Raw genomic sequence first — 13,080 nt, forward strand, 5'->3', positions numbered from 1 at the left:
TAATCCGTAACTCGAAGGTAATTCGAAACAAAAACTGAGGGAGCTGCCAAGAGGAAAACAAGGAAAGCATTGAAGGCCCACTTTGGCCCACCTCGAGCAAGCGAGAAGAGAGAGAAAGGCTCGTCGGCGACGAGCTCGTTACCGCTATCGCGCGGTCGCGCAGGCGCAGTAGCGCTTACCGCGCGGCACATGCGTGGCTGTGCCGCCGGCCCCACATACGGTGATTTCTACTGCCCTTTAGGATAGATTTTGGCTGGAGTAAGAAATAGAAAGCCAACGACGGAATCTCGTCTGTGCAGAAGGCCACCAAGCAAATTCTCGTCGGTGAGAAGGTGAATCATCACGGAACCATATCGATTATCAAATGTTACATTCTCCGATGAGTGCGCAGTCGGCTGTATGTAAAGGAGACACCGCTGCGGCTGTAGGTAAGAGCGCGTCGGCTGTAGGTAAGCGTAGCGACTGTGGGCAAGCAGGGGAGCGCAGCGGCTGTAAGTAAGAGCGAGATCGTGTTGGCTCTCGATATAAGAGGCCAGCGGTTTTCCTGGATATCGTCACGTTGCATGCATGAGTGGAAACAGAACCGAGCAGCTTCTAGCGGGGAACAGAACTGAGCAGCTTTTAGCACAGACGAGGTACAGGAGTAGTCCAATCACCATATAGGGTTTCGTGTCTCTCGATCTGAAATACCGACATCTTTAACAACAACTAGATTTCTTACGCCCTCTACTCTGATGAACGATAAAACTTGTAACTAGATCCACATGAACTTTAGACCATATACCTATCATAAATGATGATGATACGACTCTGTACCTCATACACGAGTACGGCCTACCATTCTCGCACACGGGTGTAAACAGTTTTAAATCTAACCCGCTGAGGAGAGCAAACCTAACACTAACCTAACCCGAACCTAACACTCTAACAAACTAACGAAAATGTATTCCGAAACAAAAACTGCGTGCTTGGATTAATAATTGAAAGGAGCTGCCTTGAAGGTGAAGGTGGGCCAAGAGTAAACAAGGAAAGCATTGAAGGACCTTCGGGTCATCCCGAGGTAGCCTAAAATAAATTCAGACACAATTCAATTAAATATATAAGGTTTTATAACTAGCAAGTCTTAAATTCTACTTTACAATGTTATAGGAAATTATAAATAAGCAGCTATTAGCTCGATATTGATCTCTCTTTGTAAGATACTAGAAAATCTTACAAATAGAGAATAATACCGATTGTCCAGGTCTCACCACGAGGAGGTTGCTGCACAAGTGACCCGAAAGGGACTCAGAATGAAATCGAGATTCCTTCTTGCTCCCTTTTTTACGACTTACAATCTTACAAATTAACAAGGGATATGGGACACGATTTTTAATGTGTTTCATATATGTTGTAGTGTAAATGTAATACAACATGTATGTTTTAAAATTGGGTTCAACACTCAAGCGTTTTTTAAATATTAATTAAAAAAGGATGCTCATGGATCAGGGAGTGCTTGTCGACATCGTGTCAAATATTTTAACTTTATTCCTTTCCATAAAATCTTGCAGTACTATCCTATCGTTTCCTGAGCATGAAATAAATTATCCAAGCCGGTTCATTTGCAAATCTATCTTATTTGTCCAAGCTTATTTCGAGCCCAAAAGTTCAGAAATTTCCACGGTAATCCCTTCTTAATCTAAAGCATCATTTCTTCAATTGTAAATAATTTTATTAAACGATTCGTGCGTGTCGTTCAGAGCATTTCCTTCACACTCTTGCAAGAATGCTAAATACAGTGAATTCCTGTTGTAAGTCAGTGCAAGCTTCACGGTTGGGAATCATTCAAACTACCCACACCACCACGGGTGTATACCCCGTGACGGACCGTAGCTCAAGAGTCGTCGCCGCCGAGGAGTATACCACAACACCGTCGGGTATATCGGTGTGAAACCAGAAGACCACTACTAATCCAATTACAAAACTTTTTTATTTTCCGTTATTTTTTTATGAAACTTTCACCAACATATTCGTGGCATTTTTCTGGCCTCGAGCCACGAACGCGAAAAGAACTTTCCGGACCACCGAATAGCACTTTACACAGCACATTATGTTGTATTAGTAAATAATAATTGATTGAGTACGCCTCCTTGAGTGCTAAAATCCATTTACATAGGGCGACTATACATAGTAGTCGGTATTAACTGAATGCTTAATAAACGCACACGATGAAAAAAGAAGAAAAGCTCTCTGTGCTCGTCTGGCTTATTTAGCACGTTCGCGGACACGAATGTTATAGCATTCAAATTTTAAAGCCAATTTTTATTCATTTAATTTTATACAACCTTAAGTTTTTTTAATTAATATACATTTCAAAGTAATGACCAACTGTCATTACAAATGACAGTTAACTTATTATTATTGTTTATGTCTAATCAGATTTCGGATAGTACAACTAGTTTCAAGAAAAATTGCCTGTCTATTTTTGCAGCTCACTGAAATTTTTACTGTCCGTGAACGTGTTAGGAGTGAATAGACGTTTAGACGAAGGTCTGATGTCAAACCCAGAATAGACGTTTAGACGAAGGTCTGATGTCAAACCCAGAAGAGCAAATATATAGTAGCCGAAAAAATAAGCGGTATAGGCGGGGCTTTTTTATCGCTGGTAATTACAGTAACAAGGTACTATTGCGCTGCTACTTTCTCTAGAAAATGTATTTTAAGGATATCAGGAGGCAATATTAGAAATAAACAACATTTAGGTAAAAAAATGACAATTTAATCATTCATTTAAAATGTATAATTAAGTAGCGAGCTGTAGTTTGTGGGTAGGGAATATGAATATGAGTACGAAGTCAACTTTATCTAAAGCTGAAAGTATAACAAAATATCGCAAACTAGATATAAATATATCTACGTGATCTGTCATGCATTTAGTTTCGCATATTAAAAACGGTTGAATTATTCTTAGAAAAATTATAATAAATAATTTTTTACTGTAGACATAAAATAAAGGTATCATCAATTTCGGTTAATTGTTTTCATACTGACACAAGAATATTTGACTGACTGTATACGTATTCAGGTGTCATTCTGTGTTGCATATGTCCAGTGGTGCCCGCTTAATGGTGATGTTCTGTTTCCAAGTAACTATTTGACTGACGCTTATCTCATTCAATGAGTTTTCTAAATATCCTATTTGCATTCAATGATTCTTACTGACTATCTCCAAACACCATTCATATTCCAACAGGCTGGAGACAGAAAATAGTTGATGATTTCTGGATAATTGCCTTTGTATAGTGCTATGAAGCATGTGAAAGTTGCAACCACTAAACGAGCACTACTGCTTGTGGTACACACAAATGTTATTGATGCACAGCATCTTCGAAGTAACGAAATACATTTACTTTCCTATGAAAGTAAAAGTTATGTTTTTAAACAATATATACAGGGTCCCGATCCAATCTTTCCGCACAATTATATCTGAAAACTATTAGCGATTTAATAAAATGTTTCAGTCACAATTTCCTTTCTGTATTGGCGAGCTCTACGGTTTTATTCAGAGTAAAAATACATCCAACATCTCAAGTACACCTTAGATTTCTATGCGATACAGTGCATTTCTTTTATAGTAATCTATATCGTTATATCGATCTAACACATAAGGGGAAAAAACGTACTCTCGAGCCTTGTTCAATTTTGCTCTAAAATCATTGTTTTGCTACACACCGCAGAAACATTATTTGGTATACAACCTATTCTAGTTTTAATCGTTCGTATTATTTCTAAGTTTAATTAATTATATGGTGTACGATTGTACGAAAAGAACATAAGCGATTTTCAAATTGTCGTAACTATTGATAAAAGTGTCTCTGTAAATCATGGAATGGAATAATCATGTTGATTACAATACGGCTTGCACAAAATGATTTATTCTTAATGAAACAAATATAGTGATTTTCTTGGAGCCTTTTGTGAACAGGCTGATAAAATATACTCTCTGAGAAGTCGTCTTACAAGACTGTGATTAATGGTATTGGGATAGTCCTCTCGTAATAATTGTTTCTATTTCTATTACCTGAACCATTCGTAAGATCCCAAAAAGAATTTGGATCTGCTGCATTTTTAAAGCATACTATATTTGTTCTATACAGAATAAACGACATCTGAAACATTGTATTAAATAATTGGTAATTTTGGAGATAAGAATGTGAAAAAGATCAAGATGGTATACCCTCTAGCATGTATATATATTTATAATCTTATTCATACAGAACACTTTTAAAATACAATAAATTTCTGTTTGAAAAATTTCTGTTTTTCATTCAATGGTTGCATAATTAATGCGGTAATGACTTCAATAACTTATTGCTATATAAATGAGGAGAAACTTTGAAATAATCCTATTACAATTATACACTGTTAACTAACCAGACTTTCAGAATGAAATTTAATACTTCCATTGTTACCGAAAATAGCGTAGACTTAAGTGAGATATATCCTGTACAATTTAATAATGTTGTTGTTGATTACTTCGAAATATGAAGCCGTCACGTTCTATATTCCTTTACAAATACCACAAAATCATTGCAATGGTAATGCATACTCTACAATAATCACGTCGTAATTCTCACTACATATCGCCTGGTAGAAAATACCAGTATACCATTTCACTTACTTTTTTTTTGCATTGGATATAATCGTTAACGACATCTGTACTAAATTTTAAATTACATTTACAACTAATAAGTAGTACATGTGTCAAACCTTCCTTTTGCGCAACTTAGCTTTTGCTTCTTTTAGTAACAGGTCGAATGTGTTATCTTCGTTCATCGGCGGCATGTGTCCTCCTCCTCCTCCTCCACCTCCTCCTCCGCCACCTCCTCCTCCACCACCTCCTCCTCCACCACTGCTCGGTGAGCTGCTTGCCATGCCATCTATTGTAAACAATGTACAGTCAAATTTAGAACATTCTTCCCATTCCAACATGAATATTATATTGTACTGCAATTGTATTAATTACGTTTGTTGTAATTTAAATCAAACATGAGGCAGCACTAGATAAAAAGAGACGAATTTTCAAAAATATTGTAGTTCCGCCACATAACACTGTACAACCGGGACTTGAAAACTATTATAATATCGGTTTCAGTTCTTAACACAGTTACGAAGAACCTTTATCTTAAATAACTGCTAAGAACAACCAAAATTCTCAGCTAAGTCTGTCTCGATTGTGGTTCTTATATCGGTTCAAAACAATTATTTTTTCGGTTCTATATATCGATTCTTACGGTTATACAATCGATTCTCGTATCAAAGTTTCCGCAAATGACTAAGAATTATTATAACTGCATTTTATGGTATGTTTTACAAAAAAAGAGAGATACATTTACACAGGGTACAAAAAGACTAATGATTATCCGTTCTAGGGGCGGATCTAGACCTCTGGATCGGTGGACATTTGTACAAGAAACTTGCCGTAAAATTGTTTCCATAAAAAACATAATTGTTAAAAAATTCGGAACCGTTTCAAGCTCTGCGTCCAACAAATAGTAACTTTAATGCATTTCGATAACCAGTTAATTCTCTGTGGTACTCCAGTATTTGTTTTAAATTTAATACAAATAAAACTTCTTACCAAGATCAGCATATTTCACTTTACAAAAAGCTCGTCGCCCTCCAAAACATAAATCGTATCTGGGTAAAGCAGGATCATCGTTACCATGCTCGACAGCTTCGTACGCATCATTTTTATAAGCAAACGTTACAAAACCATAATTATCCCTGCGATATAACGAACAGTCAGAGACTCCATTTCTATTTGTTGATATTACAAGAGATGCTACACGATATCAAAATATTTACCCATGTTCACGAAAATGAACACTAATGTCTACAACGGGTCCGAAAGCTTCGAATCTTCTACGTAAATCAGCTTTCGTAATTCCTTCTTCTAATCGTCCAACATAAATTACTCTTCGTTCCTCTACCTGTCTTTGCTTTTCCCTGTCGTACCAGGTGTCATATGCTTTATGGCAAGAACTCGACGGAGATCTAATACAATTAAAATGGCGCTGATCATCTAACTATTAACAGGTAATTAAACTTAGCTTCTATTCTAAAATGTGTCATTTGGTTAATATTATTGTCGTGATCAGATGTTAATATATGAAGTATAATAAAATTCCGAATTGCAAGACACCATTTTTCCCTAGACATAATGAATGAATTACACTTGTGAATGATATACACCTTCTCCAATCCCTATAACTACGATAACTGCTTGAAGAGCGTTGCCTGTGTCTATCGTAACTTTTGCGATAGCGCCTTTCCTTTCTTCGACGATTTGGCCATTTGCTTCTCCCAAAATTAGAACGGGTCGAAGATCTGTAAACGTAGATTTTAAAGATTTTTAATCGAAGGGGATTTTTTGTACTCCCTTCATATAAATTGAAGTACGTACCTTGAACAACTGGAATATCTTGAAGAACACCGGGACCTTGACCTGGACGATCTAGAACGTGATCGTGAGTATGTCGATTCTGAACTGAAAGTAGATCTAGTGTTTGAACGCGAACGTGAACGAGATGACCAACTACTACTTGAACTGACAGAGCTACGACGATGGCTTATTCTTCGGTTGCGTGTAATGCTGCGTTTACGGGATCTGCTTCTACTACTACTACTCCTGCTTCTGCTTTTACTCCTACTTTTACTTTTAGTTCTTGATCTAGATCGACTTGAACTAGAACTAATTCTGTGCTTTCTGTAAGATCGTTGCCTTGTGTTCGGGACATGTTTTTCTCTGAAAATGATAATTCGTACGATTTAAATAACACCAAAAAATTATGCAATTGTCTTTAAAAGAACAAATATTTTGTTTCGAAACTATTCAGTAATTATAGTAATATAGAAAATGTCTAACAATATTTATTACCTGTCTTGCTCGTGTCTTTCGTCAACGTCAATTAAAGACTTTGGAGGAAATTCAAACACAGTTTCGTAAGTTTGTATTCCCATGTCACAAGTTTGTGGTTTCGGACAAACTTTCTCCTCGTCCACATCTGCTTTTGGCTTTAAAATCGATACGATCTCTCTTTCAGTCCAATTAAGACTTCCAAAGTCATCTTTGATCGGTTCTGTTGTTGTAGAAACGTGATGAATATACACCAATGTCATTGGTTGTAATGGTGAATTCGTTCTGCTATTATCACTACGATTTTGCTCCCTTCTACTTCTGTATTCTGCTAAATTCAATTTTTTGCGAGGAGGTTTCCTGTCTTCTTCTTGTGCAAGTTTCTCTTCAGTATTTTGAATACTTTCGTTTTTATCATTTGAACCATTATTAGTAGTTAATACATTTTCACCAGCGTTAGTGATTACGACATTTGGTAGTTGCGCATTAAGTGGCTTCTTTAATACAGAAACCATCTGTTTTGTTCTCTGATTCTCCCCGTTCACGGACTTTGTTTTATTTAAAGCACCACGTTGCAATTGCAAAATACTTGTCGCTAAAGCCGAACGTATTTTCATTTCGGGTGTCGGAGTTGGATTACTTGAAGACTCATTCCGAAATTGATTAACAGAATTTGTTGCATGATTTGACGTAACACATTGAGAACTTTCCTTCTCTGTTACTTTTTCCTTTTGACTTTCAACGTCAATCTGTTTCACATATTTGCTTGGCTGAACACTGTTCAATACTGTAGCCCCTGTTTGTTCTTCGCTGTAGTCACTTGTTTCATTTGAATCTGACGTATCATTTTTCTTCGCACTACTTTCAATCGAGTATCCTCCCCTCTTTTTTATTACAATTTCATTCTCACGAAGTGGTACCGTCGGTTTTGCAAGCGTAGAGTGACAATCAGTTCGTTGCTGATCACCATCTTTAACTGGAGTCGCCTTTTCATTGTCACTCGATTGCTTTTCATATTCACTGTTACTATCAGAACTACTAATGGATGAAGTGGCACTACTACAATAATCATGATCCAATTGAACTAGTCCACCATCAATAGTTCTACTTTTATTATTATTTGTTACCTAATTTAATCAAATAAAGAGTTGTTAAACTTCATGTAAAGTGCCCATTATAGAGATTTAAAGAAACGGTATATTTGATTTTACTCATTACTACAATGTATAATTGATTTAAAGTGAATAATATTTAAATGTGTACGAGAACCCGATGGTTGGGACGGGTTTTCGAACATTTTGGGATGCTAATTTTCTTAGTGTCATGCAACTCTTTTTTTCTTAGTCTTACGAAACAGAATTTAATTGCTTTCCATTAAATTATATTCTGTAAACATATAAATAACAAATTTTTATACATACTATTTTTAAAAGCTTATTTCGCGAAAGCGTGGCAGCAGCATCTTGCATACGGGTTCCATTACTACGTCCGTTACCCTGTATACTTGGCCTTGTTGGTATTATTGAAATTAATTTTTTACGCCCGGATGTCTATTACAAATTCATTGTATTTTCAATAAGAATATATTTTAAACAAACGAGTATTCTATAAAACTTAGATTCTCGTATATTTACCTTCATCTTTTCTATTACTTCTTTGGATAGAGCATTTCTAATATTCTTATGAAGATTTGAAACTTGTGACAATGATTTCTTCGAAATAGTGATTTCAGACTCTCTAATGAGTTTCTGATTTTTCGAATAATTTAAATTCGAATCTCGATCAAACTCTGTGTTACTTTTGCTAGATGAATCAGACGATACATTATTCTCAGAAGCTTCAAATTTTTCTAGTAAACTTTCAACAGTTCCAGCTTCCAGGACTATGATAATAATTATAGAATCATTATAGTACATTTTTATAAAGTGATTTATCTGGATCATCTTAAAATACTGCGAACTCGTTTATTACCTGGTAATTGATTTATCGTATGAGATTTATCGTTACGATTACTAGTTTTCGTATCTTTATTTGAAAGTATATATTTCTCTTTTTTTCTCTTCTTTTGTTTTGTTAGCATATCTGCAGTGATATCAATTCCTATACTGTCGTATTTAGGTATATTCTTTTTTACCTTGTTCTGACTATTTTTAGAGTATAAATAACCTTGTTTATATTCTATATCTATGTGCTTATCTCCATTCTTAATAACACCAGCTATTTTCTGATATGAATTCTGCTCTACTATGTTCTCTAAAAAAATATGAAATTATATTACAAAGAAAATAATGGTTTTAAAAATAGGATGATAATATTAATATAAATAAACCTGTGTCTTTGTTACTACTGCTTGGTTCTTGCGTGTTTTTACTGTTCTGAAAACATTCTCTTTTGAGGCTTGCTTGTTTTGTTTTAAAGCTTTCAGGCTCTATAGTCTGTATTAACTGTTCCTCTTGACATACATTTTCTGAAATGCAAAAGCTTTTTCTGTCAGTAGTATTCATATTTATCCCTATAATATCCATATATTCGTCAATATCGGTTGTCTGAAAAAGAAAGTTTGTGAAATCATTCTGTAAATACCACATAATGTGATTAAGAAACTAGTAAAACCTGCAAGTAGCCAATATGTTCTTGCCAGTCTGTGAGAACTTTTGCAAAATCTTCTTTAATATTATCCATTTTAGATATAGTGGAAATGTCTGCCATTGATACTTCATCCACATCTTCGGTATGTCTAAAATATATTAAACTTCTTAGTGTCACTTGTTTTCAGAACTAAACTAAGAAAAACTGTCTCTACTTACTCATGTTCATTGCTCCATAAACTATCAGAATTTGCAATATCAAGATGAGTTTCCATATAATCGAAATCATTTTCTACTATGTGCATTAATAAATCTTGAGGCTTTTCCATTAAGTGCTACAAAGAGACGATGTATTTCATTGTATTTATAGTAACACAATACATAAATACTTCATTATTTCAAGACTATCATTACTCAAATAAAACTTTTAAAATTCAATTCACATTTTGTATACCCAGGAAGCTATTAGATCACATCAACCTAATTACGTACGTGTACTATTAAAATATTTAAATGAATTAGAAAAAAAATAATAATGATTTTACTAAACCCAAATGTAAGTCCAATAGAAGAGTATAGTATAGAAATTATATTAACAATAATTTAGAAAAGTATTAGTGTCATATCTAATATACTTTTGTTACAATGTCATACAAAAAATACGACTATATAATTTGTAATATAGAATTTGCAATTACAAGTTATAATTTATAATATTAAAATCTTTAGAAAAACATAGTAAATTAAATATAAAATGTGTTCATCTTTAATGAGTATATTAAAAATAAAACACTTCGCAACCATACTTTGCCATTGACATAAATTGTAAAAGGGCAATACACAGAGCATAATTGTTCAAACTCATGTGACAAAAATGCACAAATTATAAGTATCTAACGAAATAAATATACTAATACTTAAAATATTAAAAATTTATTTTTATATGATTATTAATATTAACATTAAAAATAACGTCATCTAAATATGAAAGCATAACCTTTGTGTCTACAAACACCAAACTATTTACATTTTCTGAAAATATAATAAACAAATTACCTGTTCCAGAGACAATGAAAAATCTGAAAAGTGTTCTTCATCGTGAAAATTTAAAAACCCTGTTTCCATGATACAACTTCAAGCGTATACTTAATTGGCAATCCTGTATAATCAGCCTGCAATTGGAAATATACAAAAACAATAAGGAAATTTGTCAAAGTGATATGATGCGGCCACGCGTTTCTTTAAGGTTATGTTCGAAACAATGGTAATGTGACACAAATCTTGGTATACAGACGTTGAAATTGATACTGGTTTCAGATTATCATTTCATTTTCAAATATTTCGCACACTCGACGATTTAACGATCACAATTACGTATATATTAACATAAAACCAGAAATTTATCCACATTACCCACTGCAAACGTGAAAATGCTAAAGATCGACAAAGACACGAGATACCGTTATATTTTAGCGGAGTGTAAGAAAAAAGGACTTGTCGCATAACCACAATCTGACAGGTGTAATACAATAAAACGTTCTGACAGAGGTTTACTTTATAAAATAATCTGCGATGTCTGCTGTTACAAGACGATTTTAAATGCACATGTCGAGTTTATATTCTTATAGGGACAATTCACGCCTGCACGCGCGCACACACACATGTACTGGCGCATAGATTATATACTATGTGCACGTGTATCTAACACGTGTGCAAAGAAAGCATACTCATATGTAGTTGCTACACACGCCACGCCTCCAAATATTTTAATGAATTGTTTAAAACCAACGTCCAAACGTAGGACAACAATCAATAAATTGTTCAATCACTTTGTAAGACATTACGAATCACACTATATACTATTCTTTGACAGATTTTCCGTACAATGCCACGCAACGTGAGCAGCATGTGTCACTGGACATATGCCGATCGACAGATAATTACATATGTAAGTTATCATTTTCATATAGAATTAAGGTTCGTTCGTGGAATCATTAACAATTGATAGTATTGCAAACAATCTCGAAATTTATAGATTAATACTGTGTACTTACTTAAACATACACAAGCAGCTGCATCACACGTGATCGACACGTTTATACATGCTTTTCCCGGTTTCTTCACACCACGCGCACTACTGGTATACACATGGAAAATGCGCACGCGTCTTTGTGTAGTAGTACGTACACACCATAAACGAAAATTGCACTAGCGATGAAACTTCAGCGTTTTTGGAAAACCTATTTCTAGACACATGCGCTCCTAAGTGGAACCATTATAAATTATGAATGCGGCCTCAAAACTGAATGCGGCCTCAAGTGTGCCGCAGTGTTGCCAGATTTGTCTCCCACTCTACCGCCCCCCTTCTACGACGCCATTTCCCCATCCCCCGGACGGCGAGCATCCCCACCATGGCTCGATCACGTGACGCGATTCGTCTCTGTCGTGCATGTGTCACAATGTCACGTGACTAATTCGGTAATGACAGAGAGAGGGTAACTGTATTCCCTTCAATTTCCTCTGGTCTGGTGACACTGGTGTACCGTGCGCGCTCCAGATGATGGCTAGCAAAGTGTATTCGTTCTAACTCTACTATTCTTCGGCCAATAGCAACTCCCAACCGTCCCACGCATTGTTGCTATTGGTCGAAGAATCGTCCTAGGGTTAGAACGAATACACTTCGTTAGCCATTATCTGGTGCGCGCGCACGGTGCAAGTGTACTATACGGAGCTGGAAAGAAAAACTGCGAAGGGAATGCAAGTTTAATTGGTTGTTATCTTTACTATTGGTCAGAACGATAATGTCAACGAATTAAGTAATATAACAACCGTTATTAATCTTTCCAGCCGTGCATAATACGTAAATCTACCTTTTAAATATGTAAGTTTTCATGTAGAAGTGCGCATGCGCCGTATTCAAGAGAATAAATTTAATTTAAAAATTACATTTTTTACTTAAAATAGAAAGATTTTTAATCATAGGAATAGTAACAGGACATTTGTCTGTTTTCTAACGTTTCGAATTTCTTGCATACTGTGTGTTTATCCTTTTTTGTCTAGAAAGTCGGTATAAAAGAGAGAGAGCAACGCTGTATGCATGTAGCATATCAAGGTTATCCAATTTAGGAACACAAACATAAAAAATTCGAATAGGAGCTTCATCTCTTGTGCACAGTATGACAATGATCGACGAGATCAAGACTCGATCCGGTTTATGCTTGAATGGACCTAGCTAATAGAAGATTAGTCCTCTTAAATTTAAATAATTGGAACGATTTAAACCGGTAGCTTGGAATAATGACTCTCCTTATCCCATAATTCCCACGTGCAGTCCTTCAGCATTATATCGTAGCCAGAATGTATCATCAATGTTGTTTGCAGATACCCTCAGATATTCTTGAATCCGCTCGAATTACTACTCTAAACATGAAACGTTAACTTCTCAAATACCTGAGACTGTTCGTTGTTTATAAGAAAAATATATTCCATATGTGCTAGTACACATAAAAAAGTATTAAATACTGTAAGTAAAGAATGTATGTAGTCTTATGTTTGGGTTTATGGAAACCTGAAACGTGAGTAAAAAATAAAATC

General features: G+C 35.1%; 1 protein-coding gene and 1 long non-coding RNA gene across 5 annotated transcripts; one reads left to right on the plus strand and one right to left on the minus strand.

Moving 5' to 3' along the window:
* The first annotated feature begins 698 nt into the window (after window positions 1-698).
* On the plus strand, window positions 699-1,484 carry LOC143359986 (uncharacterized). Its single transcript, XR_013083196.1, has 2 exons — window positions 699-1,060; window positions 1,150-1,484. It is a non-coding gene; the product is annotated as an uncharacterized LOC143359986 (long non-coding RNA).
* Window positions 1,485-4,213: 2,729 nt separating this feature from the next.
* Window positions 4,214-11,772, minus strand: LOC143358287 (uncharacterized). Of its 4 annotated transcripts, none has more exons than XM_076795306.1 (14): window positions 11,541-11,772; window positions 10,543-10,658; window positions 9,706-9,821; window positions 9,512-9,635; window positions 9,228-9,444; window positions 8,870-9,151; window positions 8,533-8,780; window positions 8,320-8,448; window positions 6,920-8,025; window positions 6,446-6,787; window positions 6,235-6,369; window positions 5,848-6,036; window positions 5,621-5,766; window positions 4,214-4,919 (listed from the first exon to the last, which is right to left on the minus strand). In XM_076795306.1, exons 2-14 carry the CDS (start codon window positions 10,609-10,611, stop codon window positions 4,744-4,746), a joined length of 3,279 nt encoding a protein of 1,092 aa, XP_076651421.1. In that variant the 5' UTR covers window positions 10,612-10,658; window positions 11,541-11,772; the 3' UTR covers window positions 4,214-4,743. The 4 variants fall into 4 exon arrangements, with proteins under 4 accessions (XP_076651421.1, XP_076651441.1, XP_076651450.1 ...); XM_076795326.1 differs by lacking the exon at window positions 11,541-11,772 and adding an exon at window positions 10,947-11,280; XM_076795335.1 differs by lacking the exon at window positions 11,541-11,772 and adding an exon at window positions 10,900-10,918.
* Window positions 11,773-13,080: the final 1,308 nt, after the last annotated feature.

Source organism: Halictus rubicundus, chromosome 1 (assembly GCF_050948215.1).
Source record: "Halictus rubicundus isolate RS-2024b chromosome 1, iyHalRubi1_principal, whole genome shotgun sequence".
Lineage (NCBI taxonomy): Eukaryota > Metazoa > Arthropoda > Insecta > Hymenoptera > Halictidae > Halictus > Halictus rubicundus.

Excerpts from the sequence above, each read along its gene's own strand:
- LOC143358287 (XM_076795306.1), bottom strand. The coding sequence starts at position 10,611 with ATGGAAACAGGGTTTTTAAATTTTCACGATGAAGAACACTTTTCAGAT. Across the intron at positions 8,026-8,319 it reads GAAATAAGCTTTTAAAAATA|GTAACAAATAATAATAAAAG; the intron begins GTATGTATAAAA and ends TGATTAAATTAG. Across the intron at positions 6,037-6,234 it reads AGTTATAGGGATTGGAGAAG|ATCTCCGTCGAGTTCTTGCC; the intron begins GTGTATATCATT and ends TAATTGTATTAG.